Here is a 23896-nt window from a genome sequence, read left to right as displayed (position 1 = left end):
ATTCCGTTGAAATATTATTCACTTTTAGTCCATTCATTCTCGGAATATTGTCTCCGAAAAAAGCATATCTCAGAAGATTAAACCAGAATCTCCTTAATATACATCCCATCCCATATGAAATCGTAACACTCAGCTTTTGCACCCTCTCTTTTTTTTGGTTGGTTTCTCATAAGATGCAAAACTCGGTAAGCCTCCTATATATGCTTTGCATGGCAACAACTAACAAGGCACAAAAAAATTGCAAAAAATGCGAGGACTTGGGACAAACAGCAGCATGTACCTGCTGTGTCAAATGTACAGAGCCAAAAACCTACTAACTGTACATACTACAAAAATATATACACAAATATAAACACGACTTTGTATTCATAAAAGCATATATTTGAATCCAATTTCGAGCAGATACCCAATCACAAACGTTGATCCAGAAAAGGGTCTCTGGAGGCCCTTCCTCCTCCCAGATATCCTGCAGCCATTCGATAAATCCCAGAAAGAATGCCATCTAAGCAGGGCGTGCACCACCTCACCCAACAGGGCATAGCTGGCTGCTTGTCCGCTTCGAGCCATCTCTTTGCCATAAACTCTTTCACAGCTTCGATCCCTTGACTCACAGTCTCCATCGGAGGGATTTTCAGTGGGTTCTGCTCCAAATTCAGCTTCTTCAGATCCTGGAGCCGGCCAAACATGTCAGGGAGAGTGCGTATTTGGTTGTTACTGAGATCAAGCTCTCTGAGGTTGGTTAGAACACCAATGGTTTCAGGAAGCTCTGTTAAGTAACTGAAATTGCTGCTCAGGCTGAGGACCTTGAGATTTGTCAACCTCCCAATAGAATGTGGTACAACAGAGAGCTCGTTAAAATGAGCGTCCAAGTATTTTAATGACGTCATTTCACCAATGGATCTTGGAAGGGAATGGATTTTATTAAGGGAGATTGAGAACTTTGTAAGGTTCAGTAATCCATAGCCGATGTCAGTTGGTAAACACATGATCATGTTACTGTTTGCCTCCAACTCCACCAGTGAACTAGAACGTCACACAAACCAATTATTAATTATAAAATGGAAAAAAAATAAAAAATCAATAAGGTTGTTCAGGAATATGGATTTCAGACCTTAAATTTGGATTTATCTGAATTTAGACAAAATTCAATATGATTTTATATTACATTTTATCCAAATCTTTAAAAATTCAAATCCAATGCCCAAAATCCAAGCTCCCAAACACAGCAATAGTCTTTTAAATAATTGTACTAACAGAAAGAAAAAGGTAATGATAGATTACCTGCAATGTGCAACGGCTTCTGGAAGACTTCTAAGCATGTTGCCAGAAACATTCAGAACCTTTAAATTAGGCAACAATCCAATGAAGTTTGGGAGCGACTCCAAAAGGTTGGATGAGAGATTTAGCTCCTCCAGTTTTTGTAGTCCAGCTATTGAATCAGGAAGGACCTGCTCACCATATTAATGGCAAAGCTATTAGAGACAGAATTGAAAAATGCTGAGCATCCAATAGTAGATGACCGCTATTACAAATCTCAACTCTGCATCAACCTATGCTTTTTCACTAATAATGTAAAAGACAACTGCCCATGTAAACTAATTTCCTCCACCATCCAGATTATTGCCCAAGTCAAGATCATTGTCAGCCAGTTACCACAAACCAACAAAACCAGACTTAAACTTTCAACAGGTGATATAGAATATTGAGAATCTATGCATGACCAAATACATAAATAGTGGTGTAGAGAAGAAATGTTGACATAAAATGATATAAATTAAAAAAAGTAAAGAACATAAAGAATGAACTAGTTTTACAAGAAAATTAAATAAAAACCTATTACACGTGCATCACATGTTTGCAATGACTAATAATTAATTTGAATAACAAATTAAAATTCATGGGAGAGTTCTAAGTAGAAATTAAACAAAAACCCATTACACACGCATCCCATGATCGATATGACTTATAATTAATTTGAATGGAAAAATATGAATTTGGGGAGTTCTAAGTTGAAACTTACTCCAATCAAGTATATTTTTTTCCAATAAATATCAAGCAAACCATTTCATGAGAACAAAGTATAATGCATCGAGATTCAAGACCTTCTGCATGGCTAAAATTCTCCCTGAGAAGGATGCAGAGAACTGTCAGATGCAAATATATCCATATTGGACCATAAAACATGTGAATGCTCCAACAATCAGAGACAAAATTATATTCATTGGGTAGTAATAATGTGATTTATCATTGAACAATCATCCATGATAAACATGTGTCATTTGGTATGCAAACCTGCCCAGGAGAGAACGCATAGCCCATCTACTCTCTTCTAGACTCTTTTGTCTGATAATTATACAGATGGTGTGGAATTATTGAAAAAATATTTAAACATTTACAGCTCACTTGGTTAGAAGGAATTGACGCAGGAGCCGAATCATAATTCCTGTTCCTGTTCCATTACTTTGTTTGGTTACATAACATAACATTCGAATGGGTATTCACAAGGAATGAGCATTCCTTCTATGAAAAGGAATAGGCATTCCACTAGCTCTCCATTGGACTCAACATTCCATTACTTACTCTTTGTTTCTTAAAGACAAAAATGTCCCCACAAAAAATTCTCTATTCTGCAACCGCATGCCTTTTGCAGCCAGATACATGAAAGATGCATCCTACTCTCTCTCTTCCTCTTTCTCTCGGAACTCTATAGCCTGAGCTTGTTGTTCATCATTTTTCCCAGATTCCTCTGCCAGTCTCAATTCTTCACCAGTCCATTTCAGGTGCGTATTCATTCTACTGCTCAATTTCTTTCTCCTTAGGGCTTGATTTTCATCCATAGGACTCAATTTCTATCCCTCTTTCAGCTTTGCAGATCTTCATCTCTAGTAGCAGATCTTCATCTAGACAATGTGACACAGTTGAGACACTCTTCTACAATCTCTCTCTCTCTCTCTCTGCTTGTGGATCTTCATCTCCAAAGTCGCTGATCTTCATCTAGACAATGTGACAGGTGAGACAGACTCCTACAATCTCCCTCTCTCTCTCTCTCTCTCTCTCACACACACACACACACACTAACATATTCAGTCTGATATGGTTAAGGTGATAGCCTGATTCTTTTCCCCCTCATTGTTTCTCTCTCTGGTTGTTTATTATACTTGAAATTTTAACATATTCAGTCTGACATCGTTAAGGTGATGGCCGGATTCTTTTTCCCCTCATTGTTTCTCTATCTGATTGTTTATTTTTGGCTTTTATCTGCATTTGATTTATTGAATTAATATATATAAAAGTTTCATTCTATATTTGCTCCATGTGTTAGATCCTATTCTGAACCATATTAAAAGGCTCTAGGTGTTTTTATGTCAAAAGCAATTGATTGGCCCACTGTTTTTCCTGACACCACTGTATTCTCTGCAATTTTATTATTCTATTACATGCATGTGTTTTTGGGATTTTTGGATAATGAACTTCAGTTTTCAAATGGACGATAGTGTGGACTTTCAATGGGGGCAACACTGGTGTATGGCACAAAATGAGACAAATAAATTATATCTTATCTATAATGCCATAAATAATATTGTTCCCTTTAGAATTTGACCTGAAATTTGTATTTCTAGAGGAGAGATTAAGGTTTGAGAAGATTGTCGTGTTATGGAGTTTTTAAACTAGGGTTGCTTTCAAGGAGGAGGCCGCAAAAAAGAATTGGGGCAGGTTGTATGTTACTCATTTTGGACCTGGCCCAAGTTATTGAAAAAGGAGGTATTTCCTTTTTGACTAAATTGGGCCAAGTATTTGAACAAGCCCAGTGTCTAGGAAAGGTTGATACTTTGGATCCAAAGAAAGGTTCTCTTCGAAATGGTTTCCAGCAGAAGGGTCAAGGTGGTGTTCAGGCCCATGTGTGCGGTAATGGCAACAAAAGTATCTCCTTCTTGGTTCCAGACAATCCGCAGGTTCAAAATTTTGCTCCTGCATGTCAGGAAATGAGTACAGGGGAGGAGGACTCTAATCGTTTTGCGAATGGAATCCAAATCCAGTATGCAGTTTTCTAAGATTTGAGTCAGAATGACCACAAATTAAAAATTCTAGCAGCATATTAGATTCAAAACAAGATCATGGGGTCAAAATCGTGTTAACTGTCGAAGAGGTATTAGAAAGCGAGGAGTAAAATAGAAGAGGCCGTGTCTGAGGAAAAATCTGACAATCGGAGTCTTAATGTCAATAAAATTGAGGATAAAAAGGCTTATGATCATAGGAGGGCAGCTTCTATGGGTGCTAAAATGAAGGTTTTTGAAGAAAAGAAATTCTGGTGAATCAGTGTTAAAGTTACTAAGACAAAATTCTAAAGGAGAGTTAAGTACTGTGGAAAACTCGAGTGCAAAGAAGAAGGCTGAATATAATAATGAGGCTAGTAAAGATGGGATGGGAAAGAAATGGTGGGATTCAAATTCAGAGAGTGATGATATTAGTGAGTTTTGGTTGTGGTGGAGGGCTGTTATTGGACAAGATTTGAGAACAATATGGGTATATTTCTGATTCTTGCGATGAAATAGGGGATTTGTCATATGACCATCCACCCCCAATGGAAGGCTTAGATGGAGTTACTATTTTTTATAACGATGGGTTCATCAACAAGGAGTAGGGATGGAGTTTTGCCTGCACCCTGTGGTGGAGATTCCTAAGAATGACTTAGAAGCTCAAAATCTTTTGGATAAAATGGATTTAAAGTTGAGCGAGATTGGAGGAAATGAAGTGCAAATGGATGGTGATAAAAGTCAAAAGATGAAAGGACAAAGGGAATTAGTGAATCTGAAGAGCTCAGTGAACTATGATGGAAAGGGTTTGAAGAGGGAGTCCCTTGGCTAATATTGTTTAGTTTTATTTATTTATTTATTATTATTATTATTTTCCTTTTCTCTTTTTCTTTTATTATTTATTTGGCGGACTTCTTGTCCCCACACGTTGCACCTTCTCTTCTTTTCATCTAATATATCTTCTTTTGTATAAAAAAATAATATATATATATATATATATATATATATATATGTGTGTGTGTGATTTTTGAACTTTGCTACTCTTTGTGTACCCTAATTTGGAAACTATCCAAATTGACAATTAACTTGCATTTTTCTTCTATTTGTTGGAAGATTAATATGTGGTCAGGCCATATTTAAGAAAGAAACTGTTAAATTTTATGGGATATTACATGGAACTACAGATGCTTGAGTTGGCATTCAGGAGAAGGTATTTCAGGTAAATAATATGGACAGATAGTGCAGAGAGCAATTGAGAACTTTGGAAATTATTATAAAGGCAGGATCTGACTATTTTGCAGAAAATGATAACCTGATGGAAAATATTTCCCATTAAATACGTTACTTTGGAAAATGTTCATTCTTGCATTACTTAGATATGATGCTGGAAGCCTGGAAATGAATTTTGATCATTTGTTTAGCAGGTAAAACCAAATGCAAAGATGGATCTTAACTCCCATTATAGTTAACAATCAAATGGAGGTACTTTTGCTGTTAAATTAGAGACTTGAATTAAATTTGTGCTTTGTGCCTTTGCCAGACTTAATTTTTTGGAATTAGGTCAAAGTTTTCTACCTTGAATTATTAAATGCATTAGAAATGAATAACTTCATAGCTACCTGACCCAGTATAGTAGCAGGTTCATCTTGATTTAGTTTCTCATTGGCTATGCTTCAAACCCTGAGATCATTCTTTTGTTGTTTGTTTCATCTAACACTTCACAGGAGTATCAAAATGACATTCCTAATTCTAACATTTTTCTGCGTTGTGTGTATTTATTGACTAATATACAAGAAGTCAACAACAACAACAAGCCTTAAGTTCGCTAGGTGGGGTTGGCTGTATTTATTGACTAATATACAAATACAAAAAGAGAAAGAAAAAAAAAGTAGATAATTTGGGTGTAATCCAAAGGATATGAGTGTTTTTTTTTTTTTTTTTAATAAATACGAAATAGTGAATCTATCATACACTATGTTTCCTTCCCCATCCATAATTTTAGAAAATTATGTAATATTTTGAATTTGCTTCATTGTGAACAGGCTTATGATAAAAAAGTAAATATTTGAATTTGAAGGGAAGAAATGTTCATATTCTGTAAAGATCAGCAGTAGAAGTTTATATATAAACATCTGATGGGGGAAAAATAAACATAAGCATAAAAAATCAGCCTACAGGTATTCAAAAAATAAACAATTTTGCTATGCGTATATACGAGTGATCTTCACTTTCCACTCCTATCTTTCTTTTCTTAATCACAGCCTACAACTATGCATCAAGTATGCACTAGTATGAGATTTGGGGAAAAGCTAGTTCTAGGTTCGTGGAATTTAGACATAGGGTGGCAAAGGGGTAAATATAGTTCTTTGAATGTGGGTTATTTGCATTTTCTTTCTCAGGATCACTTAGGAATGCAAGGTTCGGTCCCATAAATGATCACATCCCTCAGAAGGTTATTCCCAGTTCACTGCTCATATGTGAATGGTCATATTGTTAACACTCCATTCTACAGCTCATAACGTGCATGAAAAATATCACACTTCTTTTCATTTCCCTATTCAACTATAGGACATGTTTTTGCTCATACTATTGCTAGAAAACCTCGATGTAAATTATATAATTGAAAATCTCCCAGTCATTGTTGGTAATTAGTTTATGAGTAGGGGAAGATAGGTTTGGGGACGTTACATTTAGGAATAAATATATTGTTAGGGGAAGATATATAAGGCTACTAAACACTGAACCATATTCTTTTCATAGTTCCCACTTAGGTTTGACTTTTAATATAATTTTCTTATATCTTTTTTTTGTTTTAGCAGAAAAAATATACACCATAATATTTCTATTTGGTAAAAGTAATTTATACTATAATAAATAGGGATGCTCTGTTGAAATTTTCAACAATGGAGACTTACAATGAGACTATTGTTTTTGTTTTTTTTTTTTTTTTTTCTGATCAGTAAAGATATTAAGAGGACATCAAGGGGATGCCATAAAAATCAAAAGTCACATTGAACTCATTTGCTACAAGACCACTATGCCAACTAGTAATCGCAGTAAACCACTGCTCTATGCTGAATTGAAGCATTTAGATTGAATTTGAATACTCTTATGTTCCTCTCATTGCTTCTAATTGTGAGAGAAATGAGAGACAAAGCCTTCCTCTTTTCCTTTGTTGCTTGAATAACTCTCCAGACTCGGAGCTCCCCTCCAACAGATCTAGTGGCAACCCACCAATGTCTGACTAGAGTCAGAGCCACATTCCAAAGATTTATGGTCAAGAGGCAATGGAGAAGGATGTGGTCTACTGATTCTGCCTTAGCCATACAAAGGGCGCATCTGTTGGCAACGGAGAACCCCCTTCTTTGCAAGCTGTCCAAGGTCCAGATCTTACCATGAGCTGCTTCCCACGTAAAAAAGGCAACCTTAGTAGGGGCAGCTGTCCTCCATATTTGAGGCCAAGGGGAGTGAATGTTGTTTTGACTCTCGGAGAAAAAGTTTCTTGTAGAAGGAACTGATAGTGAAGACCACCCTTCTTGTCCAAGGACCAAACAAGAAGGTCATGAGGATTTTGAAACTAGAACTTGTAAAGATGACTGTAGAAATTGGTGAGCTAGTGGAGTTCCCGATGTTCCACATTTCCATGAAAGGGGGTATTCCAAAATAAACCCCTCAATTGATGTTTGAAGGTGTGACTTATGCAGGCATCTTTATCACAAGCCATGTTGTAAATAATTGGAAATGAGATACTAAGAGCCTCCAGGATACTCCACACATCATGCCAAAAATAAATGTTGTCTCCATTCCCCACTTGGAATCTAATAAAGGACAAAAAATAAAAAGTCATTCCAGCCTTTTCTAACATATTTCCACACCTGTGCGGTGAGGTCCTCTACTAGCTCGAGAGATCAACTCATTGTGCTCAAGCATATATTCCATGTCAATGATTTTCCGCCAAAGGTGATATTTGTCAATCATAAATCTCCATAACCATTTTCCAAGAAGTGCTTCATTGAAGATGTGAAGGAACTTTAAACCCAAGCCTCTTAAGCTAATTGGCTAATCACCAAGCCCCATTTGACCAGGTGGAATTTGAATTCTGCCCCCAAACTCCCCCAAAGGAACCTCTTTCGAATCCCTTAAAGTCTTTTGGCAACAGAAATCAGGAGAGGGAGGAGAGGCATGAAGTAAACAGGAAGTTTTATTTAGTTACAGATGACATTAACACGTGATTTTTGGGATTATGGTATGTTACACTTGTTTCTAAGACTAGTTAAGAGGAGCGTTTTTTTTTTCTGGATTATGGTTTGTTAGATATCAAAATTGGATATTGTTGGCCTAATAAGGCTTACAATTCTTATTTTGATGATAACAAATCAAATGATATATTTAATATGTTTCAAGTAAAAGTGTTCAGGAAAATAACAGAGCTCAATTGTATAAGAAAGTTCATGGATTACAAAGAGCATGAAGATTGAAGTCATATTGTGAAAAGCTCAAAGGAAAAAATACAACTACAAAGATGGTGGAAGAACAAGTTTTGAAGACTAGATTATACTTTTAAGGATATTCTCAAATGTAAGTACTTCAAAGTAAATCTTAAGTATAAAGAAATTTGAAGCTCATAAAAATTCAAAAATATGTTTTTATATATATACTCCAAAAAATATTTCTTAAATCCATAAAAAGAAAGGGTTTAGGAAAAGAAATTTTTTTTGAAATAATGAAGTTTTTAAACATATTTATTTCAAAATATTTGGAAAATCAAAAATTTTTTTTTAAACATATATACTCTAAAAAGTATTTTTTTTTAATAAATAAAAAGGGCTTAAAAAGAGAAGATTTTTTAAACCATGCTTTTAAACATATTTATTTCAAAATATTTGGAAATGAATTTTAGAAATCCTTGGGAGTAATGGATGATTTCAAAAAAAAAAAAAAAAACCTCTATAAATAGTTCTAATCTCAAACATTTTAAATTAGAGAAAAGAAAGTACAAAGAAAGAGAGAAAGAACTTTGATGAAATATTCAAAAGAATTTTGAAATTGAGAATCCTCTAAAGTTTCCAGATCAAGAGCTTTTCAACAACTTTTCTGATCCAGAAATATTCAAAGGCTTTTAGATCAAAGTAAGTGTTTTTTTAAAGGTTTTAGATCAACTAATCTTCAAGTATTCAAAATTTTGTTTTCAAAGGATCTGAAATTCTTTTAAGATAAACTCTCTGATCCGAAATCGATTTACATTCTGAAATTAAATTTTCCAACGATCAAAATTTTTATCTTCTTTGGAAAATTATTTGACAATCCATACCAAGTAATTGAGCTTGAAATTTCTTATATTTAAATTACTTTGGGGTATAAAGTGAGCTGATTGGTGTATTAATTCACTCTACTGTGAGAGTTTTCTTTTGTACACATATTCTTCGTTATCTTTCTTAAACGATTCTGAGTTGTTGAATTGTTGAACCAAATAAGGGGTTGTTATTTGGTGAGGCAGGCTCTAGCCTAATTGAAGGAGTGCATTGTAAGTTGGTATTGTTCCACCAGGTAAAGGAACTGAGATAGTGAAATCCTTTGGTGTTTTTGCCAAAGGCGAGGACGTAAGCTGTGTTGAAGCCGAACCTCGTAAAAACTCTTGTCTACTTCTCCCTACTTTAATTTACGTACTTTATTCGCTTTTGTTATAAAATTTATGAGTGCAGGTTGCAGGATTTAAATTAAGTTCTTGATCAATAGAAAGTACGTTTTGATTAATCTTTTGCGGAAACCTAAAAGGGGAGTACGTTGATTAATTTGCGGAAATCTTTAATCAAGTAAAGTGAATAATAAAAGGTTACAGGGAAAGCGATGGAAGCCTAAATGTTATTGATTGATTGATTACGTTGATTGAATTATTATTTTAAATTCCAGTTTTCTTAAGTGTTGTTATATATTGTATTTTGCTGGGTTATTAAAATTAGAAAACTTAAAAATCAAATAAAATTAAAAGATTTCCAATTCAACCCCCCCTCTTGGGAAGCTATTTTTCATTTCATTTGGTATCAGAGCCTAGTTATAGAAATTCCTAACAAGAAACTATAAAAAGATCAAATGGCAAATATCGGAGTAGCACCCTTTGGTGAAGGACAATCCTCAACCCGTCCACCAATCTTTTGTGGACACAATTATGCTTTTTGGAAAAAGAGGATGGAAATATATCTCCAACACATGGATTGGAAAGCTTGGGAAGTTGTCATGGATGGAAATCTTATACCTTCTAAGTTAGTTGATGGAAAACATATTCCAAAAGAAAAGAAAGACATGACCGACTCAGATTATAAAATGCTTCAAATTAATGCAAGTGCTATAAACGCATTATATTGTGCACTTGATGCAAATGAGTTTAATCGAGTCATGGCCTGCAAAACCGCTAAGGAAATTTGGGATAAACTAGAGGTAACTTATGAAAGAACGGTTGATGTTAGAGACAATAGGATAGACATGCTAACAAGTGAATACGAAGCTTTTAAAATGAATTCTGAAGAAACAATATCAAGCATGTATACCAGATTTACCTACATAATAAATTCTCTAAGTGCCTTAGGAAAAACCTATACTACATACGAAATGATCAGGAAAATTCTAAGAGGTCTACCTCCTATTTGGGAACCAAAAGCCACAGCCATCACGGAAGGCAGAAATCTTAAAACTACTTCTTTGGATGAACTTATAGGCTCACTTCTTACGTATGAAATGGCACTGAAAGAAAGGAATCCTGAACCTAAAAATAAAAAATCCATAGCTCTAAAAGCATCTAACCATAGTTCCAGTGAAGAAGAAAGTGAAACAAGTGACCTTGATCAAGATGAATTGGCATTCATTACTAAAAGACTAGGAAAATTCTATAGAAGAAATAAAAGGTTTCCTATAAAATTTCATAAAAAGAAAACTGAAAAAAGAGATACAAGTAGGAAAGAAAATAAAGGTAAGAATGAACCTATTTGTTATCATTGCAAAAAGCCAGGGCATATTAAACTAGAGTGTCCACTACTCAAGAAAGACAAGAAGAAAAAGAAGGAAGCAATGAAAGCTACTTGGGATGATTCAAGCTCTAGCGAAACTGAAACTGAATCAAGTGAGCAAGAGATGGCAAATATATGCTTCATGGCAAACGATGAAGAGGTAAATTCTTATTACTCTTCAACAGAATCTCAAAATGTGTCTTATGATGAATCATGTGACAGTTTGCCTCCTTATAAGGAATTACAAACTGAATTATTTTTACTACATAAAAGGTTTATAAAAGTGTCTAAAAGAAATATAACTTTGAAGAATCAGAATCAAGAACTGGTAAAGCAACTAGAATCACTCAAAGTTATTGAAGAAGAAAGAAATATTTATATTAAGAAGCTGGAAGACGAAATAAAACAAGAATTAGATAAAACTCATACAAATGGGTTGAATAAGAAAGATTTAGAAATAAATCAACTCAAAAAGATAGTTGAGGACAAAGAAAAGATTATCTATAACTTTACTGGAGGTAAAGAGAACTTTGAAAAAATGATTGGACAGCAAAGGTTTCATGGAAACAAAGAAAGAATAGGCTACAATGGTAAAACAAATAAAAAGAATAAAAAGCTATACATGGGATACTTTAACAAGGAAGCTATGTTCTATGCTAGCACTTCATCAAATAACAAACATGAACACACCACTTGCTATATGTGTAAGACTAAAGGTCATATAATGTTTAATTGTCCATTAAAGAGAAAATATGTTAAAGTCCAAGGAGAATGGAAGACAAATAGTGGAACTAATAGTAAAACAATAAAAGTCAAAAGAATTTGGGTTCCAAAAACTAACACTTAGTGTCCCTTATTATAGGTTTGCCTTAGAACAACAACGACAACAGACAAATGGTACTTGGATAGCGGATGCTCAAGGCATATGACTGGTGACAAGACCAAGTTTACAACCTTAACACAAAAAGATGGGGGATACGTCACCTTCGGCGACAATGCCAAAGGTAAAATTGTTGGTATAGGTAAAATTGGTAAGGAACCTTCACTTACTATAGATAGTGTGTTATTAGTAGAAGGACTAAAACATAATCTTTTAAGTATTAGTCAATTAAGTGATAAAGGGTTCAAAGTAATGTTCATGAAAGAAAAATGTGTCATCAAGAATCCCAAAAATAAAGAAACCGTGTTTATGGCTCATAGAATAAATAATGTTTATTGTATAAATCTTGAGAAAATAACAAATCAAAACATAACTTGTTTAGCAACTATGAATGAAGTAAGTTGGTTATGGCATAGGAAACTAGGACATGCTAGCATGGACCTACTATCTAAATTAACTAAGAAAAACCTTGTAAAAGGATTACCAAATATTAAGTATGTAAAAGACAAGATATGTGATGCTTGTCAAAAGGGAAAACAAGTAAAAACAAGTTTTAAAAAGAAAAAATTAATATCCACCAAAAGACCCCTAGAACTCCTACACTTAGACTTGTTTGGTCCAACTAGAACCTTAAGCTTAGGTGGAAAACAATATGCTTTTGTAATAGTAAATGATTTTTCAAGATTTACTTGGGTAATATTCTTAGCAAACAAAGATGAAGCTTGCAATAAACTAATAACCTTATGCAAGAAACTACAAAATGAGAAAGGCTATAATGTAACAAGCTTTAGAAGTGACCAAGGAAGAGAGTTTAAAAATAAAGAAGTAAAAAAATTTTGTAATGAACATGGCATAACTCACAATTTTTCAGCATCGAGAACTCCACAACAAAATGGAGTTGTTGAAAGGAAAAATAGAACTTTGCAAGAAATGGCAAGAACGATGCTCAATGAAAATAGTTTACCTAAATATTTTTGGGCAGAAGCTGTAAATACAGCATGTTATATTGTAAATAAGGTATCTATAAGATCAAAAATAGATAAAACACCATATGAAATTTGGAAAGATAGAAAACCAAATATATCCTACTTTCATGTATTCGGTTGCAAATGTTTTATTTTAAATACTAAAGATGACCTAAGAAAATTTGATGCAAAGTCAGATGAAGGTATTTTCTTAGGCTATTCTACAAATAGTAAAGCCTATAGGATTTATAATAAAAGAACTTCTACAATTATGGAATCAATTCATATAACCTTTGATGAATCAAATTGTTATAATATAAAAAATATGAATGATGAAAAAGAAGTTATTTCACAAAAAGAAGAAGTTCTTGAAATAAAGGAAGAAAAGGATAATGATACATTAAATGACAACCTTTCAGAAAAACTTAAACTTCCTAAAGAGTGGAAATATGACAAAAATCACCCAAAAGAACTAATTTTAGGTGAAACATCAAAAGGAATAACTACTAGAGCCTCACTAAAAAATATTTGCAATCATTGTGCCTTCTTATCCCAATATGAACCAAAAAATATTGAAGATGCCTTAAATGATGACTCTTGGATTATTGCTATGCAAGAGGAATTAAATCAATTCGAAAGAACTCAAGTATGGGAACTAATACCAAAACCCAAAGATAAATCGATTATAGGAACAAAATGGGTCTTTAGAAATAAGAAAGATAAAAACGGAATTGTTGTAAGAAATAAAGCCAGGTTAGTGGCACAAGGATATAATCAAGAAGAGGGAATAGATTATGATGAAACTTTTGCACCTGTAGCAAGAATGGAAGCTATTAGGATGCTCTTAGCCTATGCTGCCTATAAGGACTTTAAGTTATATCAAATGGATGTGAAGAGTGCATTTCTTAATGGATATATAAACGAAGAAGTATATGTTAAACAACCCCCAGGATTTGAAAATTCTAAACATCCAAACCATGTATTCAAATTGACAAAAGCTCTTTATGGTCTGAAACAAGCTCCAAGAGCTTGGTATGAGAGATTAAGTAAGTTCTTACTCAAAAATGAATTTACAAGAGGAAAAGTTGATAGTACCTTATTCATTAAAACTAAAAACAAAGATTTGTTACTAGTTCAAATATATGTGGATGATATTATATTTGGAGCAACAAATAAAGATCTATGTAAAGAATTTGCCACATGTATGCAAAAAGAGTTTGAGATGAGTATGATGGGAGAATTAAATTACTTTCTTGGATTACAAATCAAACAAGCAAGAAATGGAATCTTTATAAATCAAACTAAATACATTAAAGACATGTTAAAAAAGTTTAATATGGAAGAAAGTAAACCCATAGGAACTCCTATGAGTACTTCAACTAGTCTTGAAAAAGATGAAAAAGGGAAACAAGTTGATACAAAGCATTATCAAGGAATGATAGGAAGCCTACTCTATTTAACAGCAAGTAGACCAGATATTATGTTCAGCATATGTATGTGTGCAAGATTTCAGTCAGCCCCAAAAGAATCACATCAAACAGCAGTAAAAAGAATTCTTAGGTATCTCCTAGGTACACTTGAACTAGGTTTATGGTATCCAAAGGAATCTGGATTTGAAATGATTAGTTATTCAGATGCAGACTTTGCTGGATGTAAAATAGATAGAAAAAGCACAAGTGGAACGTGTCATTTTCTAGGACATTCTCTAGTTTCATGGTCTTCAAAGAAACAAAATTCTGTAGCATTATCCACAGCAGAAGCAGAATACATTGCTGCAGGAAACTGTTGTGCTCAAACATTATATATGAAACAACAGTTAAAAAATTTTCAAATACAATATCAAACTATCCCTATCAAATGTGATAACACAAGTGCTATTAATATCTCAAAAAATCCAGTATCTCACTCAAGAACAAAACACATTGATATAAGACATCATTTTTTGAGAGATCATGTACAAAATGAAGATATAGTACTAGAGTTTGTGAATACACATGATCAATTAGCAGACATTTTCACAAAACCTTTGTCAGAAGAAAGATTTATATTTATAAGAAGAGAATTGGGCATGCTTCATAATCGGGAAGTTATTTAGGAGTTGTTCTGGTTGACAGGCGACTGCCACCAGGGTACCAGGCGGCTGTCTCGCGGAAGGTTGGGTTCTAAAACCCTATTCTAAGTCATTTTAAAACCCTCCAGGCACCTGACCATTCATTTTCCTTCAAAAACCCTTCATCTCCATCACTTTTTATACAAAAATCGTGCTAAAAACATCTAGAAATCTAGCATCAAATCCTTTTTTAACACATAAAAACTGAGCATTAGCTTCGCGTTTCCTTGATTTTATTCTTCATCTAACCATGCCTAGACCAAAATCCGTTGGTGTTAAAAGATCTTCCTCTTCCACAAGAATCAATAACCATGAAGTGGAGAAATGGTTAGTCACTCCACACGCCAAGCACCTCTACCGAAATCAAATTGCTTCAGCAGAACCGATATTAGGTAAGGTACTCGACGTAATGTTATTTCATTCAGATTTTCCCGAAATCTTGGAACTCTTCAAGGATATTGGATGGGATAGGTTCATCACCTACCAAGCTAAAGGGTATTATCCTAATGTTGTACGTATTTTCTATGCAAATATGGAGCGATGTGAAAATGGAATCAAAACAAATATGCTTGGGAAAAAGATTCAACTAAATTCCATATCTTTGGGAAAGATCCTTCAAATTAAGCCAGGGGATTTCAAGATTCATATCATTGAGAAGCAATGGATTATGGCTCAAGGTTTTACACCACAAGAATTTTTGCCACTAGTTATGACTGATTTTTCTTGTGTTTCTGTGTATTCAAGTTTTTATTGGCTATGCAACTTTTGGTGTTCTAGAACTAGCACTTTAACTTGAAGTATTATCTCTGTTTTTCTCCTTCCCTCCTTTTTGATAGATGTCCAAAGGGGGAGAGAAAGTTGTAGTGCAAAAATATGAAGTATGTTTGTGCTATGTTGAAGTATGTTTGTGACTTTTAATGAAGTTTTTTTTTTCTATAAAGTATACCATGCTTTTTGATAGGGGGAGTCATGAAAATATACCATACTTATTGATAAAGGGAGCCATGAATTTCAAAAGCTTAATATTTTTACTCTCGATTTGTCATCATCAAAAAGGGGGAGAATGTTGGCCTAATAAGACTTACAATTCTTATTTTGATGATAACAAATCAAATGATATATTTAATATGTTTCAAGTAAAAGTGTTCAGGAAAATAACAGAGCTCAATTGTATAAGAAAGTTCATGGATTACAAAGAGCATGAAGATTGAAGTCATATTGTGAAAAGCTCAAAGGAAAAAATACAACTACAAAGATGGTGGAAGAACAAGTTTTGAAGACTAGATTATACTTTTAAGGATATTCTCAAATGTAAGTACTTCAAAGTAAATCTTAAGTATAAAGAAATTTGAAGCTCATAAAAATTCAAAAATATGTTTTTATATATATACTCCAAAAAATATTTCTTAAATCCATAAAAAGAAAGGGTTTAGGAAAAAAAATTTTTTTTGAAATAATGAAGTTTTTAAACATATTTATTTCAAAATATTTGGAAAATCAAAAATATTTTTTTAAACATATATGCTCTAAAAAGTATTTTTTTTTTAATAAATAAAAAGGGCTTAAAAAAAGAAGATTTTTTAAACCATGCTTTTAAACATATTTATTTCAAAATATTTGGAAATGAATTTTAGAAATCCTTGGGAGTAATGGATGATTTCAAAAAAAAAAAAAAACTCTATAAATAGTTCTAATCTCAAACATTTTAAATTAGAGAAAAGAAAGTACAAAGAAAGAGAGAAAGAACTTTGATGAAATATTCAAAAGAATTTTGAAATTGAGAAATCCTCTAAAGTTTCCAGATCAAGAGCTTTTCAACAACTTTTCTGATCCAGAAATATTCAAAGGCTTTTAGATCAAAGTAAGTGTTTTTTTAAAGGTTTTAGATCAACTAATCTTCAAGTATTCAAAATTTTGTTTTCAAAGGATCTGAAATTCTTTTAAGATAAACTCTCTGATCTGAAATCGATTTACATTCTGAAATTAAATTTTCCAACGATCAAAATTTTTATCTTCTTTGGAAAATTATTTGACAATCCATACCAAGTAATTGAACTTGAAATTTCTTATATTTAAATTACTTTGGGGTATAAAGTGAGCTGATTGGTGTATTAATTCACTCTACTGTGAGAGTTTTCTTTTGTTCACATATTCTTCATTATCTTTCTTAAACGATTCTGAGTTGTTGAATTGTTGAACCAAATAAGGGGTTGTTATTTGGAGAGGCGGGCTCTAGCCTAATTGAAGGAGTGCATTGTAAGTTGGTATTGTTCCACCAGATAAAGGAACTGAGATAGTGAAATCCTTTGGTGTTTTTGCCAAAGGCGAGGACGAAGGCTGTGTTGAAGCCGAACCTCGTAAAAACTCTTGTCTACTTCTCCCTACTTTAATTTACGTACTTTATTCGCTTTTTTTATAAAATTTATGAGTGCAGGTTGCAGGATTTAAATTAAGTTCTTGATCAATAGAAAGTACGTGTTGATTAATCTTTTGCGGAAACCTAAAAGGGGAGTACGTTGATTAATTTGCGGAAATCTTTAATCAAGTAAAGTGAATAATAAAAGGTTACAGGGAAAGCGATGGAAGCCTAAATGTTATTGATTGATTGATTACGTTGATTGAATTATTATTTTAAATTCCAGTTTTCTTAAGTGTTGTTATATATTGTATTTTGCTAGGTTATTAAAATTAGAAAACTTAAAAATCAAATAAAATTAAAAGATTTCCAATTCACCCCCCCTCTTGGGAAGCTATTCTTCATTTCAGATATGATTTATAAATTAGAGAATTTATATAACATTTTTTATTTTAATATATAATTTTCTTAACTTTTCTAAGAATTCCTGGTTGGAGCTTACTTTTCATTTGTAATAAGTGTGTGTTGTTAGGGAAGTTGACAGGCAAATTTATGAAGTGTAATATTCTTTTTGGGGCATTCTGTTATTTTATTTTCTGGGCGATGATCTATTATGCAGGGTGTAATGGGTGCTTGAGTCCTAATATACTTTGATAACTAGGTAGTTAAAAATTAAGAACAAAAGGAATGATATTCATTAAAATACCCATATATAATAGTTTTCGATGGTTCTGAATAAATGTTCTATATTCATGCATAGAAAGTTTTACAAAATTACTAATTTACTAATTTCTCCCTCATTGCAAAATTTTATATAGATGTTGTTCCATACATATTGATAGTTGTAATAGTTAGGACAACATGATAAATATAAGGACGTTAAATATTAAACATTATACTTTTGTACATAAGGCAATATGGTAAATTTAATGTAAATATAATCCCATTCCTCTAGTTGTATACACATGATAAGATGAAAAAAAAAACAAAAAAGGAATGGAATTGGCATTCCTTGATTCCAGGCTTCAACCAAACATTGGAATGAAACTAGACATTCCATTTCCTTTCCACAATGATTCATTTTCCAAATCGATTCCACCACTCCCTCAATTCCATTCCGCATACAAAAATGGCCTTAGGTTTAATGATTTCAAAGTGAAGTATTCTTCTCATCCCAAACAAGATCAAAAATCATCTTTTAGTTTTTCCTTAATTTTTTTTCCACTTTAGCATTCTTGTCTTCACCTCAATTCCAGCAGTTCATTGATTTTGATCCACAACAATAGAGCATATTAACGGAAATTTAAAGAAAGAAAAAGAAAAGAACAAATTTCAATTACAAACCTCTAACTGATTGTTGGAGAGATCAAGCGCAACCAAACCACGAAAATCCCCAAAAGCCTCGTGAGGAAGAGACCTCAACAACCGCCCAGAAAGCTCAACCCTCTCCCCTCCTTCCCTCGCCGCCTCTTCCAATATCCCAACAACTTTCTCGTCAATCAAACACTCCTCCACAGCGCGCTCATAAATCTGCCACAACCTCTTCTCGGCATCCCTCAGCCGCTTCGCATACGCCTCGTAGAGCTCCGCCAACCTCACCGCCGCCTCGTATATCTTAAACTCCTTCTCCGCCTCCTTTTTCGCGGGTAGTTCCGATTTGAGATGAGTCATCTTCGCTCGAGCGGCCTCCACCGCAGACGGGTCGGGTCGGTCGCCGAGGGTCTGAATGACTGAGTAGGCTCGGGCGACGTCGGCGGCCGCATCGGTCATCAGACGGGAAGGTACCGAGGGGCGGGCAGAGGCGGGCTTCGATGCATCGAGCTGGGGAAACAGAGAGATGGTGCGAGAGAGAATGGGGAAATTTTGGCGGTTTGAGGCCATGGTCTCTGAGAAATCTAGCTGAGTGGGAGATAGGAACAAACAGGCTTCGATTCAATCGGCAAAACAGATAAACGATCGGAAAGAATGATGCATATGAGGACATTGCTGGCGTGAGAGAAGGCGCGAGAGGATTCTAAGCCGGAATGACAATTGACGAGACCGCATCGATTAGATGTTCTTTGAGCTCTTGCAAGTTGGCTCTGCGACTAGATTCGCAGAAATTAATTGGTTACGTTCAAAAATCAAAACTATATAATTCGAATTTGCATGAATTTCAATCTCTCTCTCTCTCTCTCTCTCTCTCTCTCTCTCTATATATATATATATATATATAGTGTTGACAACGTGGAGACTAGTCAGATGCAGTTTGTAACTTCTTCATATCGATCCCCAGCCCTAAGTAAGCTAGGCCGATCACTAAGTGCATCAACTAAGACTCGAACCTACAATTCTCCGAAAATCTTTTCAGTGCTTATCATTGTTCCATGCCGGATTATTTTATAAATAATTATAAAAATAAACAAGAATTTAAAAATATTTAATTTATCCAAGAGAACAATTATGTATAATCATAAGGATATCCAAGAGAACAATTATGTATAATCAAAAGTATATTTTGATCTTTAAAAAATTAAAGCAAGCTTGGAGATTTTCTTTTTCAGCTTTGGACATATAAAATAATTTTGTAAAATTTATGTTTTCAAGCACGGTTTTAATTAATTTTATGTTACTAAATGTTAATTAAATATTTAATTACTAATAACAATAACAACAAAACCAAGTCTTAAGTCTCACTTGATAAGGTCGATTATATGAATCATTTTTTAGTTAATTTATATGATTATGGATAAATTTTTTTCAACAAATTCATGACTATTAAACATACTATCTTATTCCAAGTTATAGGTCCACGTCTACTCATCTATCATCCCTCGCAGTAATTAACTCACTATTTTTCTTAGGTGCAAATTTGTTATATAATATAATTATTTTTCCTGATTATACTAGGTACCAACCATCCCTCCATTTGTATACTAATCTTTTTTAATGACTCTTAATTTGTAGGGTTCGTGACTGTCATAACATCAGCACGATGTCATGCATGCATGCACTACAATTGACGCCAGATGCAACTTCTGACTATTTCTTTGTAATTTTTATTATTATTTGAATAAATGGAATTTTTATATTTTAATTTGTTTATACTAGTATTTGTATTTGAATTTTGAATATTTTGAAATTTTTTTTGTTATCTGAACATATGTTATTTATTTATTTTAATTGAATTTGTATTTGAATTAGAAATTTTGAATGATTTACGAATTTTGTAGTAATTATGGTTTCGATTTATGTATTCAAAAATGTAATTACAGATATATAAGAATTGATGATTAAAAAAAATTAGTATTAAAGGTTTTTTAATTTTTTTATTTATTAGTGAATGATTCAAATTCGTGACTAATAGTAGACATTAATGAAGGATTCAAATTTATGACTAATAGTAGGGTATTAATTGTGCCGTTCTTGAATTTATAGTGGCATATTAGAGTTTTAGTGACGGTTATGATCCGTCACTAATAGTCCATTATTAGGGACAAAATTTTTAATTCGTCACCAAAAGTTAGTAGTAACGGTACATATAGCAACTATTTTAAAACCGTCACTAATACCCTGATTTTTTGTAGTACTGCGTTGAACGCCAACTGCATGGCTGATGCAGTATATTGTGAATTGCACGCTGGTAGTGGATTTAGGTTCTTGCATGCTCAAACTCATTGGTATATGCATGATGCATATTATTGTAATTTGTTTGCTTGAATCTATCAAGTTTTAGTACAGAAATTTTTTGAGAAATGTCCAATTTACAGACGGCATGCTACCGAAATTTCGGTAAAGTTTTTCCAAAATAAAATCATGTACAAAGACACGTATGCATGATCAGTAAAAACTTAAAGTCATTTTAACTTACGCCTCTTATGTGTTGATATTCATAAGAAAAGAGGTAATTTTAAGCTTATCATTCAAAATCTAAAATACTTGGCTAAAAACAACAATGTATAGAATACAATGAAAGGTCAAAAACTAAATGACATATAAGTAAATGAAAGTCACTTATGAACATTAAAACTCATTAAAGAATCACAACTCGAAACCTCCTATATATTGAAAACTTTTATAGTCAAACTCAAGTTAGCAAATTAAATCCTAAGGACCAAAAACAAGTTCAAAAATCTTCAACAAAGCAAAGGCAATCTTAAAACCTTCTGAACCAGGATTCCACCACTATCATTGAATAGAAGAAAAACAAGTCATAATCCATTTCCTCACTTTATAACCAAAGCTTTTTATGTCCATAACTAAATCCAAGAAACCCCAACTCAATCTATCACAAGCCTTCTCATAATCTAAGTAATAATTTCATGCACAACCCAAGCTGCATCAATAATGCTTGAGAAGCAACCTTTAGAACAAAACTAGAAAACTTTAGTTGAATTGTGTTTTAACGTTTTTTTCGTAATATTTTTTTCATGGATGGTATTATGTTATATGAATCGTATATTGAACTACTAGAATACATGTTTGTGTTGAACACCAACTGCATGGCTAATGTAGTACATTGTGAATTGCATACTGGTAGTGGATTTAGGTTCTCACACGCTTGAAATGTTTTATTTTGTGAAAATAATCATGTTTCAGGTATAAGTTTTATAGGAAAATGTCCATTTTACAGACAAAATATTGCTGAAATTTCGTTAAGATTTTTCAAAAAAAAAACCACGTACAAAGATAATTATGATAAAATGAATGTTAAAATATTTTTGAAATAATGAATGAAAGTTAAACAAAAAGTCATTTCATTAAGTCCTAAATTTACATCTATTAACATACATGACATATCATTTGCTTTTAATTATGGATAAACATTATCATTTGTCCACCACTAGGGATACTTTTTTTTGAAAACGAGTTAAAGTGTTTACATGCGTGGTTTGATGCATGCAACTGTATATATTCATACATACATCATTCACATTCATTTCAGTTATTCGTTTAGGGTTGAAAATTATTGTACGACGCACTCTCTATATTTTTATTCCTGATTATACTAAGAGCTAGCTCTCCATTTGGTTCTCCATTTGTATATTAATTTTTTTTTATGATTCTTAATTTGTAAGGTTCGCGGCTATCAAAATATCAGCACAATGTCATGCATGCACTACAGTCGTCGAATGCAACTTTTAATTATTTCTTTGTAATTTTTATTGTTATTTGAACAAATGAAATTTCTGTATTTTAATTTGAATTTGTATAATGTTGTATTTAAATTTTTTAGAAATTTTTTTCTTATCTGAACAGATGTTATTTTTTATTTTTTATTGAATTTGTATTTGAATTCGAAATTTTGAATAATTTATTAATTTTGTAGTAATTATGGTTTTAGGTTATGTATGCGAAAATGTGATTACAGATTTTTACAAAAATTAATGATTCAAAAAAATTAGTATTAAATTTTTTAAAAAATTTCTTAATTATTAGTGAATGATTCAAATTCGTCACTAATAGTAGGATATTAATGACGAATTATAAATTCGTCGCTAATAGTTAAGTATTAGTGAAGGATTCAAATTCATCACTAATATCCTACTATTAGTGATGAATTTGAATCATTCACTAATACTGTACTATTAGTGACAAATTTATAATTCATCACTAATACCCTACTATTAGTGATGAATTTGAATCCTTCACTAATACTGTATTGTTAGTGACGAATTTGAGCTGAGTCGATGTAAAATTTATAGTGGCGGTATTAAGGTTTTAGTGACGATTATAATCTATCACTAATACTCTATTATTAGTGACGAATTTAAAATTCGTCACTAATAGTTAGTAGTAACGATAGATATAGCAACTAATTAAAAACCGTTACTAATACTTATAAATTCGTCACTAATACAATTAGTGACCAATTTATATGTATTAGTGACAAATTTGATCCTTCACTAATACCATGATTTTTTATAGTGATAATTAAATTTACGTAATCAATTAAAATCAGACATATTTTTAAAATAAATTATGAACATGGATATAATTAATTTCATATACTCAACTTAAATCAGGCATATTTTAAATAACATAAATCTAATTAAATTCACGTACTCAAATTTAATCGGGAATATTTTAAAATAAGCTAGACATAATTTAGTCCACTTATCCTAACCCTCGAGTGGTGTCTACGATGTGTGGATGATGAAATCTCTTCGGTTAAATCCTTGGAGAGCAGAGTTGGAACCCGAGAATGATTTTCATTTTTCAATTTAGCCAATAAATGGTAGAGAGAGAGAGAGAGAGAGAGAGAGAGAGAGAGAGAGAGAGATTGATGGGAGTGCAGAGTGTCTGAGGGGGCTGAGAGAGAGACTTCAGAGAGAAAGAGGGGGGTTAACTTTCCTGATTCTTCAGCAAAGTTAAAACACACATATATATAAATATATATATATATATATATATTATAACATTATATTATTATATAATATTAATTAATTAATTTTTAAATTATTTATTTTATTATTATTATTATTCACTTCCATACATATCATTTTTGGAGTCGTTATGTAGTAACCGGAAAAAAAAAATAATATAATAATAATAATAATAATAATAAAAT

At 32.6% G+C, this 23896-nt stretch overlaps 1 protein-coding gene across 1 annotated transcript; it reads right to left on the bottom strand.

The window, feature by feature from the left end:
• Positions 1-238: 238 nt before the first annotated feature.
• Positions 239-19704, bottom strand: LOC131144541 (plant intracellular Ras-group-related LRR protein 3). The gene is made up of 3 exons (XM_058093244.1): positions 18691-19704; positions 1282-1448; positions 239-1023 (listed from the first exon to the last, which is right to left on the bottom strand). The coding sequence occupies exons 1-3, from the start codon at positions 19225-19227 to the stop codon at positions 411-413; spliced, it is 1317 nt and encodes a 438-aa protein (XP_057949227.1). The 5' UTR covers positions 19228-19704; the 3' UTR covers positions 239-410.
• Between the last annotated feature and the right edge of the window lie 4192 nt (positions 19705-23896).

Source organism: Malania oleifera, chromosome 12, assembly GCF_029873635.1.
Source record: "Malania oleifera isolate guangnan ecotype guangnan chromosome 12, ASM2987363v1, whole genome shotgun sequence".
Taxonomy (NCBI): domain Eukaryota; kingdom Viridiplantae; phylum Streptophyta; class Magnoliopsida; order Santalales; family Ximeniaceae; genus Malania; species Malania oleifera.
The sequence above is the reverse complement of the archived record's forward strand: the minus strand, read 5'-3'. Positions and strand labels throughout refer to the sequence as shown.

What these genes read in the sequence shown, in the direction of transcription:
- LOC131144541 (XM_058093244.1), bottom strand. Translation starts at nt 19,227, where the DNA reads ATGGCCTCAAACCGCCAAAATTTCCCCATTCTCTCTCGCACCATCTCT. An exon ending in TCTCCAACAATCAGTTAGAG is followed by an intron (nt 1,449 to 18,690) that starts GTTTGTAATTGA and finishes TATGGTGAGCAG; the next exon opens with GTCCTTCCTGATTCAATAGC. An exon ending in GAAGCCGTTGCACATTGCAG is followed by an intron (nt 1,024 to 1,281) that starts GTAATCTATCAT and finishes GTGACGTTCTAG; the next exon opens with TTCACTGGTGGAGTTGGAGG.